The following is an 18,359-nucleotide window of genomic DNA, read 5'->3' as shown; positions in this document are numbered from 1 at the left end:
TCTAAAACCAACATGCATGCACATTTTTGATATGGTCTGGAGTGGCTGCATACGCTGCAGGTTTGCATACAAGATATGAGATTGGTAATGGAAAAGAAATACTCTCTGCTTAGCTCCTCTCCAGCAGCAAATATTTTATGCTCAACCTGAAGAACTCAGAGCCCGCCAGAAAGCGCTAAGTAAGGCCTGCGATCCACCTTTAACCTATTTTTTCCGAATTTCACAGATAGCGAATTCACAGAACTGCTTCCGCTTGCCTGACAGTCCTCTAGCTGGCAAGGGAAGGGTGTTCCTCCCCCCGCCATTACTTCACTGAAGTATTTCACAATTTATTTCCCCTGGCTGACTCCCACCACACGGGGCCGAGGAGCTGGGCTATCTGTCAGCCCGTCACACGTTGCGCTTGCGCTGGCACCAGCAGAGAACAGTCGCTCGGACGTGCAGTGGTGCAGGCCGCAGTGGCCCAGTGCCAATAGGCACACCTGGTCTTCAAGCCTCACCTTTCAAAAAGCATCGACATACCCAAGGAGCCTGGCTCGCACCAGTGAAACTCTGCCAACTGGCCTGCGACATGAAAAGGGACCAGCTTTCACCTGTCACATAAATCAGTACAGAACAAAGCAGAAGCCAACCAGGGAAAACTTCAAAAAGCATCACCGAGGGCAAACAGTTGCCCTACATCAGTTACATTACTGGATGAATGCATTAAAGGAAGGTTTTAATGATTCCCAAAGCAAGTACTCAACACCCTGGAAGTTCAGAGTGACAACAGCACCAGGTACCTAACAAATTGTGTGGTGTTACTGATGGAAATTATCAGAATATATCCAAGGGAGACAGAACTGAAAGAGAAGTTAGTGGAGAAATAACCTCAAAGGTCCAGAAAGCGTGCTTTTTAAAGAGTAAGTAGCCTGGAAACTGAGGAAAAGGACACAGAGTAAAGCAACACCTAATTTATTTACTCTGCAGTCCTATTTAAAACCTTTTCTAATATGCCTAAGAGCATAGAGCAATTATTGATTCAAGCTAAAATACATTCTTATATGTGTGCAGCATCTACAGTGAAAGACCTGAAATGCATACTATTTCTAAACATCTCTGTTGAGTCTCACTTGGGTACAACAGAAATCATAGTTAGAAAGGTTTTTAAATCAAAATCGGCCAACTACTCAAGCTGCAGCTGCAATTATTTCAACCGAATTTTTTTTCCTATCCACCCACAGATTAGAGACAAAAGCCAGAATAATGAACAGCAATGAATACGTGATCTCTCTGGTTAACAGTCTTATCCTTCGTTATTCTGGTGGAACTTCCTAAGAACCAAAACAAGCATGTCAGGATATATATAATATAAAGAGAAGTGAAAGATATGAGATCTATAGCTGCTCTGTGTTAACTTTCTTAGTACTGTTAATAATACCAACTAATTCATATCTTTCTGCTCCAACGGTATGATCACAATGGATATGGTTATTGTCAGAATAAATCAACATGCAAAGCAAGTCTGGAAAACAAAAAGCTAGCAGACAGAAGGGAGGAAAATGGCAAGTTGGGAAGCAATGCGAAGACAACTGCATAGAGCCCCTGCTCGCCAGTGGCACAGCCAAAATGGAAATGACATGGCCAGAACTGGCGTGAAACCTCCAACTTCCGCAGTTTCAAGTCATCATTATCTCTCAAGATGGAGTGCAGAGATGGTATTTTCTGGGGAAAAGGACTTTTCCTTGGAACAAAGTGATCATGTGGGAGCGATTTCATTGCAAACAGACCAGCAAGGGCTCTGTCAAGCTCATCCTAGCACTGCAAGTGGAAAGTCTTGGCCAGCGCTTTTGCTGATGCAGTCACACCACACGCAGACCTACGGCTCTAATGCCACACTGCTGAGAACACGTGTTTACCATGTGGTAAACTTCTTTATCAGTTCAGGCATATCTGCCCCACTTTGCTCTATTTAAGATTCTTTAACAAGATGAATATAATAGACAGCTCCTCATTGCTATAAGTTGGCATGACTTTACTGAATTCCATGGCAATTTGTCAATTTAAATTAGCTGAGAATATGTATAATGTTACATCACGTAAGGTACAACAGAGGAATAACTTGGGACAAAATACAGATGGGAATATGCTGTAAGCAACCACAGCAATCACAAAATGCTCATTAATGCCAGCAATTTATGACAATTTTATGACAAACAGTTTTTGAGAACTGATCTCAAAAGCTCTACAACTGTAACATACTCTGAAATAAGCTGGAGACATGCTTTAGAAATTGCCAAGCCACAGAAGACATGCCATTTTTTCACAGAGCCCTTCTTTGATAGTTAGTCAAAGACCTGACCCACTGCTCTTGCCTGATTATGCCCTTATTAACAGAGGATGTGGGGAAAGACTTAGTAGCCAGGGTAAAAGCTTTTCTTGACCCTAAATGATGATCAGTTTATGTCCTCCACAAGTAAAATTGATAGCCTTTGAAATGTTTATCCTTACTCATGTAGCTGCAGTTCCTGCTCACTTTGCAGACAACAAATGCCTAATCTTTACTAGCACACTAGGAGGCCAGTACCTTCCACACATCCATGCCTGGTTTGAAGCGAGGCAGTGCTATATGTAAAAGGTATTTACACTCCATATCTGTTGATACACTCCATATATATGTGAGTTTGTTGTCCTTGACAAAGGTCAGGTTTTAGAAGAACTACAGGATGAATATAATTCTTTATGCCTTAAATAAATGGTAATACCTTTATGAAGCAGTATTTTAAATATCTATTTATTGTTGTTTAAACACAGAAACAATATAACAAAAGGAATGACGTAAAACAAATAAAAGTTTATCAGTATAATATAAATTCAGGTACAGAAAGAGCCTTAAGTCTTCTATTCATCTACTCCCTATAGTGTTGTACATAGGGAGGATGTACTTCTTTTGATTCACTATTCTAGTTAAACCCAAAATAAATATATGAATTGGTACAAAGAGCAAGAATACTAAACACAAACATTCAAAGAAACAAACAAAATGTAATATCCAAAACATGGAATTGTAGATGTCCTTTCAGATACAGATTAGCTAGTAAAATACCTTAACAAGAACTAAGCTGGTGGCTGCTAATCCCGTGTAATTTTATTTCAGTAACAAAAGCAGGGCACATTTAATGAAGGCTGAACTTTGCTCTGAAAGTTCCTTCAATAGCTAAATTTAGCATGGGGAACGTTTAGGAAGCACAAATATATGCCCAATGTTCTGCTGCTCTCATGTTATACAGATACTTGTAAATAAAAGTTAAATAATAATAAAAATTTTTAAAAAGCAAGTGCACACAAGCCAGTTAAAGGCAAGAGACTGCATCTTTTGTAAGCTAATGATGGTGACTCTTCACTTCATACTCTAGAGACCAACACTAAACTACTTTAAAAATTCTATTGGCCTGAGTTAACAAAACTAGTACATGTCCAAGGAGATTCCCACAGAGGGTTACATTGCCCCTGTTGCCACCTAAATATGACGAGTTTCAGTCTACTCATCATCCACTGATAAAACATGAGTCCTTTTTCAACATTCAAGCCTACAAAATCTTAATGAAATTTTACACCAAGCTTAACAAGCCTTGCTGTATAGGACAGTTAAATCTTCATAGGAAAATAATTCTCTAACTTTACAACTTCTTACAAGACAAGAATTAGTAAGCTCAGTTTTCAGTTGGAACTTCATTAGAACTACGGCAAAGTACAAAGATTTGATGTAATGTTCATAGAACCATATTCAACCTGTAGAAAACATTAATTTTTGTAATTATCTATCCATACAGTAAGACTACTGATAGTATCCATAACTGCTATAAAGCATTAACTGAATGTGTGTTTTCCAGAAGTTTTTAACACTTGCAGGTTGTCTTTTTTTTTTTGTCTGAAGTACGGTAAAACTTTTTTTTTTAATGTTTCCACTGTTTTGAACAAATATATAGTGAAATGACCAGTTTTCACACTTGTAATTTCGCACATTTTTAATGTAGACTAAGTTAATACAATCCTTTTAGGTGTATTCACAGAACAGTTCTCTTTAAGAAATCAGCAACTGTTTCAACTAATGGTTATGTGTACAAAAAGCTCTGAAAACATTTTGGGATTCAGTTTAAGATCTAATAATCATTCTGAATGAATGACAGGTAAAGAGATTTTCATGTGGCCTAGCAAATTACATTCTTAAGGATGGACTGTGACAACCTGGTTTTCAGATGCTAAAGCTGAAAAGGATACAGAACAGCATAGTTTTGACAACTGGCCTTCTATCTTTGCATTTTGCCATGACAGTGGCTTGACAAGAATGTATGAAAGAAAGCTTTGTTTCCTTGGATAAACTGCAACTCTCCCACCATCCAGGAAGGTACTCAAATATGAGAGAGAACACCTGCAAGGATATCAGTGTTAAAACAGAACTCTGATCTTTCTGACACCCCAGTTGAAAAGTCACCTGGACTCCTGCTCACTAGGCGTATCATCAAGAACAAATAAATAATTTGGCAGTATCGCTGTGGACCCAAGTGAGCCCCATCACATGAGAGGAATTACTCTGGATTTACCCTGCTGTAATTGAGATCAAGCAGTTGACCAAGTACATTTGAGACAAGGAAGTGCTTCCTGGTCTTAACACCTGTATGAACCACAGGTCCTACTCTGACAGAAGAGCATCCTAATTATTTTCCTATCTTTCATAATGATATGATTATTATTGGGTAAGAATTCACATTAAAAATGAATTTTTAAACATTAAGAAAAAAGAATGAATAAGAATGAGCAAAACTACAAAACAAATCAACAAAATAACAACCCTAAAATAAAGCATTCTATCATTTGTAGAAAAGCTAATGACCTGGAATACCATGTCTAACCCATGGGCAATTTTTCCTACTTGAGAGAAAATGCTGTTACAAACACCTTATTGGGTAGAAACCACGCAGTTGAGCAGTGCAAAATTATCCTGCCTTCTAGCTTTGCTCTTGAAATATGAAAAATTCTTACCTAGAAACATAAAGTGGAACATTCATTTAAAGCAACAAGATTTCAAGATGGCAACATGTAATACAGGAGAAAAATGCAGAATGCTACACAGTTTGAAAGGAACTTGTTTGTCAACTATATACTTCTTTTTACAGATGGCGTATCACCATTTTTTGCACTCCTTTTTGGCAAACAGTACATTTCATTACACAGGAGGCATGCTGTTTCTTCTTTTATTTCTGATCACTGCCTTGGGGCTGGAAGAAGACATCCAGAGGGCTTGCTTGTTTCTCTGAGCTTCCTCTTTGCCCTCAATTCTTTGCTCCAGACAGGCTCCTGCTAAGCACTACACGAGTCTCCCTGGGAAGAACTCCATCAAAGGGATTCAGCTCAGTACTGATAGCTAGGATGGGCTGTGGTCTTCTACAACAGCCAAGAAAAGCCAAAGCCTTTCTGCAGGGCTCACAACACTACTCTGTTTTCATGGAAAGATGCTCAGCCCGCAGCCTCCACCCATGATTGTTTCCTCCTTGAGAACTAACCCTATGTGAGTATGTACAAGACTGTGACTTACTCCCACTGGATTAGACAATGCCAAAAGCATTTATGATGTTGTTTAACCCCTGTAGTATGGGAACACAGTGTCTGATATAAAGCTCCCTCGATATAATGGGTCCTCCCAGGAGAAGCCTGACTCATAAAAGCAACAATTGTTCCCAGTCCTGATGCAAGGCTCCTTCCTGCTCTTCCTCCCATAGAAATAGGCTGGACGCAATCTGGCATTTAGATCTGGAGCATGCAGAAGGCTCTGTCAGGGGTAGGCATGGGAAGGAGATGTATTTCTGTACCTTGTTTAGTCCCTCTTCTTTCAGTGAGATTTTTCTAGCTTCTGCTGCACAGGATAGCAGACTTATCTTTATGAGTCAATTTTACTCTGTTAAAAGGAGCTCCTTTTCCTCAGATGAGGCAAGTTAAAATGAAACATCCGTAAAATTTTTCAACCTCCTGTATCAAGGAGGACATTAATTCTTAAAAGCTGTACTCGTAAGTGTGATTTATTTAATGCCAAGGTGGAGCTGCATATTGGACATTTTCTAGATTTATTCACATTTCATCCCGTTTTTAGCTGTAACTAAACTAACTGTTTTATCTGTAACTAAACTAAACTCTCCCAGCAGTTTAAAATTTGCTTTCCCTCCAGCTGCTCAAGCTTATTAAAGTAGGTGTTTTGGCTCAGAGTGATTTGACTCTGACTCAAATAAGAATTCACATTCTGCACAGTAAGTAGTCCATGGAAGAAAGATGCCAACAGGTATCTTCAGCTCGTTATTTATGAGTGATGAAAAATATGGGTAATTATTAGGGACTAGCATGAAAAATCAGAAATGGCATTGGTCCCAATACAGACAAAAGTGATCTAAATTTATTTTGTCACAGTGAACTCCACTTTTAAAATTATTTGTCCTATCACATTAAGACTAACAATGACAGCCTACAGGTTTATTTTTAGGTACTTAATATGTTAAAATATGTGATGAAAGCAGAGAAAGAAGAAGTTACTGAAAATGTTTTCTATAGAAACCTTCAAGCACTTTTCCCAGCTCTGTGCTACTGAAACATTGAAACACCAGTGCGTACAAATACACCTGCATAAAGAACCCTAAGCTTTTGAAAAGTGCCACGCAGTGCATGGTAATACTGAGACCACTATGTAGTGTGGGAGTTCAGCACTTCTGAAAATTAGGCTATTTACATGCCTGAAAACACATTTTTTTCTGACAAAAGGATAGATATTAATGATTTGAATGTATTGTTCTTAGTTTCAGTACAGCATGTAGCAGAGAGAGGGTAGCCCTTCACTTCAACAGACTAGTCTGAGATCTCCATGGGACCACAATCCCTGAAGAATGTCATTTTTACCAGATGCAGGGATGGTAATTGGGTTCACTTCAGAGGCTACTGATTTTTTAACAGCAAGGCAAGAAAAATCTGTCAGAAACAAGATCAACAAACAAAGACAAGCTCAATGAGACCATGAGTAGAATGGATTTGATTTTGCTTTTCACAAACCCTCAACAATGCATTTAATCATTTTTTTTTTACTACAGCGTTCTACTAGGTGTCTTTTTAGGATGAATCATTTGTTAAGTTATACCTACTGAATCTCTTGTAGTATCATCTATCAAAAAGCTATGTATAGGAATATATGGCTAAGTTTCATGTACGTACTACACAGCCAATATTAGAAGACTGCATAGTATCAGAATAGGTTGTTTAGCTGGAATTCATAGAGGGGCTTGTCTTAAAGAGAGATTTTAAAACTGAAACTTAATTAATACTTGACACAAAAGTGTTTTTTAAAAGTACCCGTGGCAGTCTTCAACATTACTGCATTTCAAGACCCTGGAGGTCTTGAAAAAATGTTTAGATTTAGAGCTTAGTGATATGGTTTAGTAGAGGACTTGTTAGTGTTGGGTCAGAGGTTGGACTCGGTGATCTTGGAGGTCTCTTCCAACCCAGATGATTCTGTGATACAGAATCCCTAACGAAGAAATGAAAATCTCAGTGCATGCCATGTTATATCTAAACTAGATTTCCATCTCATATCACAGACTTATCTTCCAGGAAATGCTGCAGTCCCAACCAAGATGTTAAGTCACATTTGATAAGAAAGTTCAAATTGAAAGATGGTGTACAGTATTCCATCTATTTTGAACAGTAATAAACAGAATTAATTACAAGGTGCATATCTACTTTTCATATCCATCTTACTATAGTAGGGACAGATTTTAGGAATACAGTTGCATATTTAATAACCTGAACACAAAGTTAAGTGCAGCCATCAGCAACAGAAGGTGAACCGTACTTGCATCAGCCCTTTGCATCAGCCCTTCCTAAGGCCTCTATAAAAATGATTCCACCTAAACTAAAACCATTCAGAGCAATGAATTCCATCAAAACCATTTCCTTGTCTTAAGTCATACTTCCAGCAACAGTTGCATCTGATGCAAGCCACCACAGCTTCTAAAAGGAACATTCCAACAGCTTCTTCCCTGCCATTACATAGCTCCCTTCCTACTTTATTCACTTTTTTTTTTTTGTCTTGACTTTCAGCATTACCAGAGTGACACCAGAATTTCAGAACTATTCAACAAATGGAAAGTCTGATGTAGACAGAATTTTATTAAACTCAAGTAAGTAACACTAGAGTATGAACCTAAAAACTCAAAGGGCATGCCACTAAAGGGGAAAAAACAATCATATGAATCTATTTATCAACGAGTGGTTCAAACACGTAGTGGACATATAATGTGCCACAACTTCAGATAGAGGTTTTGTCTCTAGCCATAGATAGCCACAAATATTTCACTGCTATATTGAGGTGGGAGTTAACTCATCAGTTTACATCACAATCTCTGATGTTGCAGTATTAAGCATTATGTGTACACCCTCGAACAGAAAACAAAAAGACAAATATTCAAAATCAAAACAATGCAAGTTAACAATTTGTCGTTGTTTTAAGTAAAAATAAACAATTATCTCAGACCAACATTTAACTCCCCTTGCATCTGCAGAACTGCCATTAGTATGATCATCCTGCTTATGTAGAGAAAGCAGACAACAAGAGCCCACTGTGCAAATGAGAGATGTGAACTAATTAGCTTTTGTGTTTAGTTCTTGTATATGTTATTTAGTTTCTTAACAACATGCTGCAATATAAGACCTGTTCTCATGCGAAGCTTACTGTCACTGTCCCTCACTGCCAATGATAGTTAAGTACATATTTGAATAAAGAGATATTTCAAGACTGATATGATGTCCTTGGTTAGCCTCAAAAAAAAAAAAAAAAGTGGAGGTGAGAAAACACTAAGAAAATGAAACATCTTTTCTTCAGCACAACCGAGCACTGCTTTTATGTAAACCATGTCAAATGACACATAAAGTGAAAACAACTTCAGGGCATCACGCATTTTTATTTCAAAGATGACAGACCACAATTCTATTCAGTCTGCAGGGTTTCTGGAGAAGCAGTGTTTCATTCAGGGGCAGATAATAGGACAAAGGAAATGAGAGATTCTTTAAAAAAAGAAAGCACCTCAACGCGTTCACACTTTAATATCCTTTTTAGATCCTGCGGTAAAAATCATAAGGAATCCAGCCATTTCTGATATTCTGCCAGCTGTAGTTAAAGAAAAGTAAATCTTGCACAGTCACAGCACCCAAATGAACACCTCACTTTATACAGTATCTATCCCTTTCTGACAGTGAAATTAAAAATCATCAAATTGATAACAATTTGCTTCATGTTTATGCCCATATTACGTACAAAGACATGCTTCACTAAAAATTACTAACTACAATCTCCCCAAACTAGGAAGCATCTCCACAGTGTGCAACATCTCTAATAATTTGGAAGTGTGAGCACAGTGCATTAAAAAAAAAATATGTCTGAACATGAAGTACTGTCCAAAAAAAATTAATCAAACTGCACAGGTAAGAGATTATTCATGATAATTCATGCAATAAAAACATGCTTGCACTTACAGATATTCTTTCCTCCTAACTTTTCAAGAAAAATCCTGCAGATGTACGATCAACTTCCTTTAGGTGTACTTATGCCAATGCAGTGATCATTTACACATATGCTATTTACACAATATATAGTAGCTTAATACGATCTAAAGGTCAAATGCTGGAACGAGTCTATATAATGAATAAAATAATAGTTCTCAGTTTGTTTCCCTGGAACCTCTATTCTTGAACAAAAGCTAAGTCATGCCCTCAGGATTTGGTTCAGGACTGTCCTGTGGGAATACAAATTAACTCTACTGAAGCTACAATGAATATGCTCTGGATCAGGTCTATCTACCTGGTGTGATCTGCAAGGTGGTTATGTACCACCCCAGTGTTTGAACAGAACTAACCCAGGAGGGGTCCATGCAATCAATATGAGCAGCAGGGAAAATCAGGTAAAGGCAGAGAAGCTGGGCCCAGGAAGAAAAATCTCACAGGTATAAACTTAACAGTTTAATGAACACAGAAATCCTTGGTCCTTCATATACTGAAACAATACTGGTGCATTGACTTCCATAGGCTTACACTAATATACCAAGAACCTGGCTCTGAGTATGTTAAGACCACAGACAACTGGACTTAATGTGTACTTGAGGCAGCTACAGGATGAAGATGAAAACCCTTAGCGATGTGGAACTTGGCACTGTTGCAACCTGCCTATATACAGAGTAAAGCCAAGAATTCTTCTCAAACAGAAAACACATCAGCTTTTTTGGGGGGGTTCTGCTCTGGTATCTAAACACTATGGATAAAAAAAAGCCACAGCACACACTGAACTAAGGAACATCCAGAGGAAACGAAGCATGGAAAGGACTTAGTTCAAAGCAAAACAAGAGAGTGCTAAAATACTGTAATCTACCTTAGACACCATTCTTACTTGTATAAATCTCTCTCTCAGTTTGCAAACCCAGTATATACCCTTTGTCAACCACTTGAAAACCCGTGTTTTTGTCATTTTGCAGAACAAAGTCATCAGACTAAATATCTGAAGCAACAGGGCTAGACCTATCAGCTGATCCCCAGTCTGTGGTCACACGCTAATAGAGGTTTTGTCACTTAGGGACAATTCTGGAATGCAACGCTTCATAAACAGCATCACTGCTCAAAAGTTCAGGGCTACAGCAATGTCAGTAGGAAAAAAGTCATGGACAAATGCATGAAAAAAGATCCTTAAATAGCCTTGTGCCCTCCTAATGGGATACCATGGGTAAGTCACCACCGCGGACCCTCCCTGAGTCCTTGCTGGAGTCCTGAATAACACAAAAGTACAGGGTAGCTGGTGTTTGGCCAGCACCTCCTCTAAGACGAAACCACTAACTCATCTTTGATGTGAGAAATAAAAGCATGGCCTTTGATGGTCAAAGCTTGGAGCTTTCATTTTTATGTACTTCACAACCTGGCCACTCAGTATGCCACTGTACGCTAAGAAGATTATAAAACACCTTTCCAATAAACATAAAAAAGAGCAGAGAACCTGAAACCTGTAGCCCAAAGGATGCTTTTTAAAATGTCCTTAAAATGTCCAAAGGAAAGTGAAACATGGGTATTCTTTATGTAACAACCCACTTTCACCAATTTCTGTAAGCATAACTTCTGAATTTTCAAGATCTTGTGACTAGTTTCCAATCAACAATTTCCTAAGCAATTGTTGACCCCAGTTAAAATTCAAGGCTGCGGGATGCACAGCCATCTTCCTTCTCTTGTTGGAGAAGTGACAACATTTTGTTCCAGCATTTATAAACCAGTTTGTTTTCCATCACCTATGCCCTTAGGCTTTTTACGTTATTCAGCTTGGAAAAGAGAAACAATAGACAGGTTTCACTTCCTGGTTGCTTGCTGAAATATTTGGTTTAGAGATCAGTGCTAAGTAACTTTCAAATTCAATTGTTTTAACTAAACAATAATACTTTCTGTAAGATAATTTTTATTGTACCAAGACTTTCAAAACTACCTTTTAAAACAAAACCAAAACGTATACTAAAACCCTAAATAAAAGAGTATGCTTCAAGCAACCCAGAAACACATCTGATCTTCAGCTACTAGTGGAACTAATCTACTGCACTGAATACGGCCTACGTTGTCTTTCCTTCAGTGGGGAAGGGCAGAATCCTGAGTGGGGAACACATTTTCCTGAGCAGCCTACCAGCCTGGAGCCCATCTGGGATCCTGACCCTGCAGCCAGGGCCCGAAGCACACACCGAGCAGAACCGATGGTGCAGGAATGCTGCCTGCACCAAAGGGCTCGCTTGCAAAGAGCAGGCTCCAGAGCATAGTACTTTAACCTGGCACACCCTGTGAAGAAAAAACAATCACCAAACTGGGAAAATTAAAAAGGAAATAATAAAACCAAGACATCTTGCCAAATCTGATAAAATTCATCTAAAAGATAAGATGACGACCTGGCATGTACTATAATTACCCTATCAAGTACACGGTAACTAAGGTCTAGGGAGACAAAAATGACGTGTTCAACTTACATGGGCTTTTGACTGTTCATCTGATATTTCCTTTTGAAAACAGATGAACACAATAAATGGTGACAGATTCAAATAAATTTATACATGCACAATCAGGTTTATAACCAAAACCTCATATCCATTTAGAAATGATATTTAACCCACCATTCACTTAAGACAATTTTATAACCTTATAAGCTATACTGACATTTCACTTAGCGTCTCAGTAGTTTAATTTGGTCAATTGCAGACAGTCTTGCATCTGTCAAGGGACTAAACATGGCTCTCAAATGACAGAGAATACGGTGCCAATTGAAATTTGGTCAATTTTTTAATAAAATCATACCTTTTTCATATGTTTTTTTAGGATGCATTAACTTTGTATCAAATACACTGATGCCTTTGCTACACTTCAGTTAAGCTTAGGTATGGCAGAAATTCTAGGGACAGGAACGAAAAGCCTGAAGCAGCGGAGGAGCGCCAGGGAGCAGCACCCAGGCGAAGGAGCCTCCGACAGCTGGGATCACCTTTCTGACCACCTCCCTCCGCGCTTCCTGCTCGGTTCACGTTTGCAAGAACGCAAATGATTTACAGACAGAACCTCCTCACAAAAGGAAGGAAAAAAAAGCCTGCCAGGGCAGCGGAGCAAGGGAGCTCCCTGAGAGCAAGAAAAGAAGGGTGGAAAGGACTTCGCGACTGTGGAAAGGAGTACCTTTTGGAGCCTCCAGTGTAGGTGAAGGTAAAGGTGGAGTCTGAGTACCTGAAATCTGAAACACAAAGCGCTGCGTTATGACAACTTGGCATCCCGCTCGCTCCTCATTTCGGCCGAAATCGCCGCGGTTTTGCAGCCCGGCGCTCTGATACCGACGCGGGGAGCTGGGAACGGGGTTGGGGGGTGGATTTCTGCGGGCACCGGGGGGAAATGCACCAAGTCCCCCGGCCCCCTGCAACAAGTGCCCGGTGCTATGGCAACAACGGCGAGGCATTTCCACCGCCGGCATCGGCAACAGGCAGCCGCCCGCCGTGCCCGAGCCCCCGCCGCCGGGCACCGGCGGGGACCCGCCGTGCCCCCGGCCCTGCAGGCGGGTTTGGGGGGGACACGGGGCTTCGGCCACCCCCTGCGACCACCCCCCACTTAAAAAAATAATAATCGGTGAAACATCCACGGAGGGAAAGCACGGGGGCTCCGCGCCAGGCGGTGGGAGAGGGGGGGCACGGCCGCACGCACACGCTCCCCGGCTCGGGATGCCCCCCCTTTCCCAGCCGGCTCCTGGCCTCCTCTGCCCTCACATGCCCTCGGAAGGAGAGGAGGAGGAGGAGGAGGAGGAGGAGGAGGAGGAAGGGGGCTCCGCGGCGGCCCCGCCGGGGGGAACGGCAGCGAAGGGCACCGGGCTCCGCGGCAGGCTCCCCGCCGCCGACCTGGCTGGCGCCCGGGTGGGGGGAACTCACCTGCAAACAGGCAGTCCTTCTCCGCCTTGCACTTTTGGATCACAACGTCAATATCCTTCTGAATCCGCTCTTGCCTAGAACACATCCCCATGAAATAGATCCCGGGGGAAAGGAAAAAAAAAAAAAAAAAAAAAAAAAAAGAGAGAAGGAAAAAAAAAAAAAAAAAAAAGGCAGCTTTTATTTCCAGTCCCCTCTGCCCCCCCGCGCTGCCAGGTTTAATAATTCAGCCCCGAAAGATGGGCCCCGGGGCTGGCGAGCAGAAGCCGCCCCGCGGGGGCCCCGGAGGGATCCGCTCGGCCGGCTGGAGGACGGCGGCGGCGGGCGGGAGCCGATGTTGCATGCCCAGATGTGCCCGCCCAGATGTGCCGCCGCTGCCGCCGGCTGCCAATTTCCTCCTTCCCTGACAATAGATCCAGCGGAGGGTGGCGGCGGCGACACGGGATCCCCCCACCCCCCACGCCCTCGTTTTTTTTTTTTTTTTCTTTCGGGGGGGGGGTGGTTTGGGTTTTCTTTTTTTTTTTTTTTTCTTTCCTTTTGGTAGCTGCTTTTCGGATTAAAAAAAAAAAAAAAAAAATGAAAAAGAAAGAAAGAGGGGGATTGGGGATTCGGGGGTATTTGGGGAGGGGGGAGCGCCGCCAAGGCTCACATCCCTGCCTCTCCCGCACCCGGTCCCTGGCGGCGCGGCGGGGCTGGCGCTGCGGCGGCCGTGCCGCTCCGCAGAGCCTCCCCTCGCTCCCGGCCCGGCACGTACGGGCCCCGCCGGCTCCCCCGGCGGAGGCGGCGCGGGGGAAGGAAGGGGCGGGTGCGGCGGGGCCGCCCCGGGGTTCCATGGAGTCGTCGGCCGCCGGCTTTCGCTTCCTCACCCGGCCCCGGCCCCGGCCCCGGCGGGGCGGCTGGCAAGCCGGGCGGTGCCGGGGTAGCGGGGCCTGCTCGCCCGCCGTGCCAGGGGACGGGGGGAGGCTCCCCCCGGCCCTCCCCGGGCGGCGGGAGGTCGAGGCCGGGCCCCGCTGCCATGGAAGGAGCGGGAAGGGAGCGACCGCATGTGGCACCCGGGGCCAGGCACCGTGACCCGAAACCCCCCCTCCGGTCTCGTGTCATCTCTCGCCTCACGGGCCCCAGGGCCCCTGGGGTGTGGGGGCAGCGCCCAGCCGCCCGCCCCGGGGCCGCACAGGTGGCAGCAGGCATACAGACAGTCGGAGGGGATGGGCAGCTGTGCAAAACCCAGCCTTCCTCACCGGCCAAAGTGCAGGCTCAGTCCTACCCATAAACGGGTGTGAAGGCAGTGGAGACAGATTGGATGACAAAGCTCAAAATAGTATTCATAAAATCCAATTTATGTGTATTCACCTACCTCTCAACCGCACCCATCAATTGTCCGCTACTGAGCACAGTCGTTCTACCAGTGTCTTCGTTAGGGGAGTTTGTATTAATCAGGTATTGCTGATTTCAAGGACAGGAGGCAAACACGATCATTATTTGGTTATTCATTCTTAGGTGGAAATGGCTAAAAAGAGAAAAAAACGAATCCATATTTGTTCCTATCTGGACAAGATTTCTTGCCTAATGGAGGAAGCGGAAGGGAAATTGTAATAAGAAACAGGTAGTGTTTAAAGACAACAAAAATTGATCATGTTATGTAACGCTCCACCTCTAAGAAAATAATTTATATTTGAAAGGAGATTTCCAGACTACGTTTCAATGCTGCTCAGTAAATTCTCTTTTACTGCAGCATGACTTTTCCAAGGTAGGATATAGAAATTGTCGCTTGTAATACGCTAAGGCATTGCCATTCTGTAAAGTTAAGCCAGCATGGTCAACGAGCAATGCTTTTATAGTGTTTTTCTTGGATATTGCAGTTACAGCTTTTTTCTTTTACCTGCTTGCTATGGGTGCTCATTCTGTTTTTGATGGTAAGGTGGCATCAGCAGCCGTCTTTGCTGCCTTCTACTTCATCATAATCGGATGATGTAATCAGAACTTGATTATTTTGGTGGGTTGTTGGTCCCAAGCGTTGTAGAAGAAGGTCTATGTTAAGATAGAGATATTAGAGATAAAGATATTTACCGGGAATTTATACTGGCAGTTTGTCTTACAGCTGATTCTGACCACAGGGTTATTCTCAGTGTCATGTCAATTAACACAATTCCTGACTGCCTTTTTAAGTGTCAGACTTCCCATAGACTCAGTAACAGTGAATTAAAAAGCCATCCACAAAGAAACACTCCAGTCTTGAGGAAAACTAATACGGATGTTGGCTGGTTTCACAGCATCAGCTGAATAGAATGAGAAGTCTAGAAATATGGTAGGTTAAGCATTTATAATTATTTGTTGTGAGTGGCTTTTAAATTTATAGATTCTTGGCCACTTTGGCCTTTGATTTATCTGATGACTCCAGTACTGTTGTATGGTGTCTTTTAGTGAAAAGAAGCTAGATATATAGTGAGATCATTCTATGGATTAAAAAAAAAAAAAAAAAAAAAAAAAACAGGTTCGAAAATCTAGGTGAATCTTTACAGTTAGAATTGATCCATATATATACATATATGGATAAATACATGTATGTATATAGATAAAACAGATTGCCCGGAGAAGCTGTGGATGCCCCATTCCTGGAAATGTTCAGGGCCAGGCTGGATGGGGCTTTGGACAACCTCTCTGGTGGGAGGTGTCCCTGCCCATAGCTGGGGGGGTCAGAACCTGATGGTCTTTACGGTCCCTTCCAACCCAAACCATTCTGTGACTGTATGCATGATTCTTAAATTTGTAAAGGTTGACAAGCTGCTGACATCCATGGAACCTAAATTGTACTGCAATAATGTCTGTATGTGTGCTGTAATCCCTATAATGATGTAGATTATACCACTCCCTTGAAGAAACTTTCCAACAAGTTTTACAAGTAATTTCATGAACGATAGGACAGCTGATCATGGAAATAATGATTTTGGCTTAAGGGAATTTGATGTATGTCTAATTGCTTTTTCAAGACTCAAAAATCAGTTCTTGTCATTGTCAGGTATATCTTAAGTTCATCTCAGCTCACTAGGTTTTACAGAACTGATTACCTCAATTAAATAAAAGAAATGTAAATTTTATATTTGTATTCCCAGGAACTTAACCTGATAATATTTATAGTGGTGTAAAATGGGAAAAAATAAATTGAAATCTGAGGATTTACATGACTGGAATGTCTATGAGAAGATTGTTTCAAAACATAATGGGAAAAATACAGGGAGATAGAAACCAAATAATGAATACGTTGAAATAATGTGTGAGCACTGACTGAAAAAGTTATTGAGGAAATGCACAGTTTGGCCAATTTCAGCTCATTGATGGGTTCTGTCTGCTTTAGACTAAGCAGATTTTTTTTTCAACTTATGTGGAGAAAAAACACACCTTTCCATCCATTAGTAAAATTGTTAGAAATCTACCAGTTAGCATTAAAGCACACTTCTCTGTCACAAAGTATTTTCTTTCTTTATTTGTTTTCTAAAAATGTTCCTCTTACGTTTAAACATATATTTTAAGTCTTAAGAACAATGAAGATATGAAGATTTGCCATCGTATGCAATGTGTCAATCTGCATTCAGCATGGATGCTGTCTTTGTAATATGGAAGAGAGTTCAAAAGGGCAGGGACACTGAAAAGAATCCAAAATCCTACAAAATATAAAACCAGCATCAGCCCTCTAAAACAAAGAAAAATAAGCCCTGTCCTCACTTCTACATGCACCAGCCAAAACTGTACAAAACAAAACTAAATCTGAGCATTTTTTGCAATATCAAGACAGTCACCAATATGGCAAAGCCTGCTGACTTCTATAGACATTGAGTTCCTGGAGGTGGAACACATAAAGGATCAATACTATTCAATTCTTACAGCAGGAAAATACAATACTATCCTTCAGTTAGCTTTCTTAAAATGACACAGTCATTTTTAAATGGTACTGAGGCATTAAATTCCAAAAACATAGGTGCTCAGTTGTGAAATATGTAGATGTAGCACTTCATTAATCCCAATGAAGTGATGTAAAGCATAAAAAAATAATGTTTTGCTTCAAACTTTGGTGTAATTTTCACCATAATTCTAATATTGGCAGTTTCAGTTTAGAATTCTGATGTAAGATAGATCAAGGAAATGCTGAGTTGACAGTTAATTGTCTTTAAGCCTGTTCTACTCTTTGACGGATTTCAAGTCAGCTGTCTTCTACAAAAATTCCCTCAGCTGTTCATCCAAGTAGTCACTGCCAAACTAGGTAGCCACAGTCCACAGGTATCCAGAGCATCTCATAAGGATATAAAGCCATTCAAATCACTCTGGTATTGTAAAATGGTTATTAATAGATTGGTTTCTTGAGTCAGCACTCTAAGCATGACATGGTTTGGATTCAAAACACAGGAGTGTGATGTACACATCATAATTTATTGAATTTTACTGTGAATAAAACGTTTTAACTGATGTTTGGAGTGGGTTAGCACAGGTCCATTGATAAAAAGCTATAGCTTTTTAAAAAAGAATGCCAGTTAAAATGGAATTAACAACATGACTTAAAATACTAGTATGATAGATAAATACATAAAATATTTTTGTGTGATAAAAACTGAAGTAGTGAGTTAATTACATTACACTATGAAACAATACCTTAAACTATCACATGTCCAGTTCACCATAAGCTTTTGAAAGTGATTTTAAGCCTTCTCATCTAGCCTAGAAAAGAGAAACCTTCTGCTAGCATATTTTATTGATAGGTATTCTATTTGCAATTGTAGAATAATAGCGGGGGGGAGGCTTATTTTTTAAATCTGTGTTGAAATTTCCAACGTGATTGTATTTATTTATTTAAGTCTCCTGTTAAAGAGCAGCAAGAGTTACCTCAAACAA

The 18,359-nt window shown here is 41.1% G+C and overlaps 1 protein-coding gene across 4 annotated transcripts in view; it reads right to left on the bottom strand.

Annotated features, from left to right (window-relative positions):
- The window catches only part of PARP8 (poly(ADP-ribose) polymerase family member 8), a 125,266-nt gene that overhangs the window by 95,664 nt on the left and 11,243 nt on the right, over window positions 1-18,359 (bottom strand). For 3 of the 4 annotated variants that reach the window (XM_068666668.1, XM_068666669.1, XM_068666670.1), the window contains exons 1-3: window positions 14,128-14,617; window positions 13,482-13,555; window positions 12,745-12,799 (exon numbers count right to left, since the gene is read on the bottom strand). In XM_068666668.1, coding sequence (XP_068522769.1) covers window positions 12,745-12,799; window positions 13,482-13,555; window positions 14,128-14,579 — 581 coding nt within the window. In that variant the 5' untranslated portion in view covers window positions 14,580-14,617. Of the gene's footprint in view, window positions 1-12,744; window positions 12,800-13,481; window positions 13,556-14,127; window positions 14,618-14,832; window positions 14,986-15,357; window positions 15,507-18,359 lie in introns of those variants that run through there. The other variant, XM_068666671.1, reaches the window with a different exon arrangement.

This window comes from Anas acuta, chromosome Z, assembly GCF_963932015.1.
Source record: "Anas acuta chromosome Z, bAnaAcu1.1, whole genome shotgun sequence".
Lineage (NCBI taxonomy): Eukaryota > Metazoa > Chordata > Aves > Anseriformes > Anatidae > Anas > Anas acuta.
Note: the sequence above shows the minus strand (reverse complement) of the source record. Positions and strands in the feature narration are given on the sequence as shown.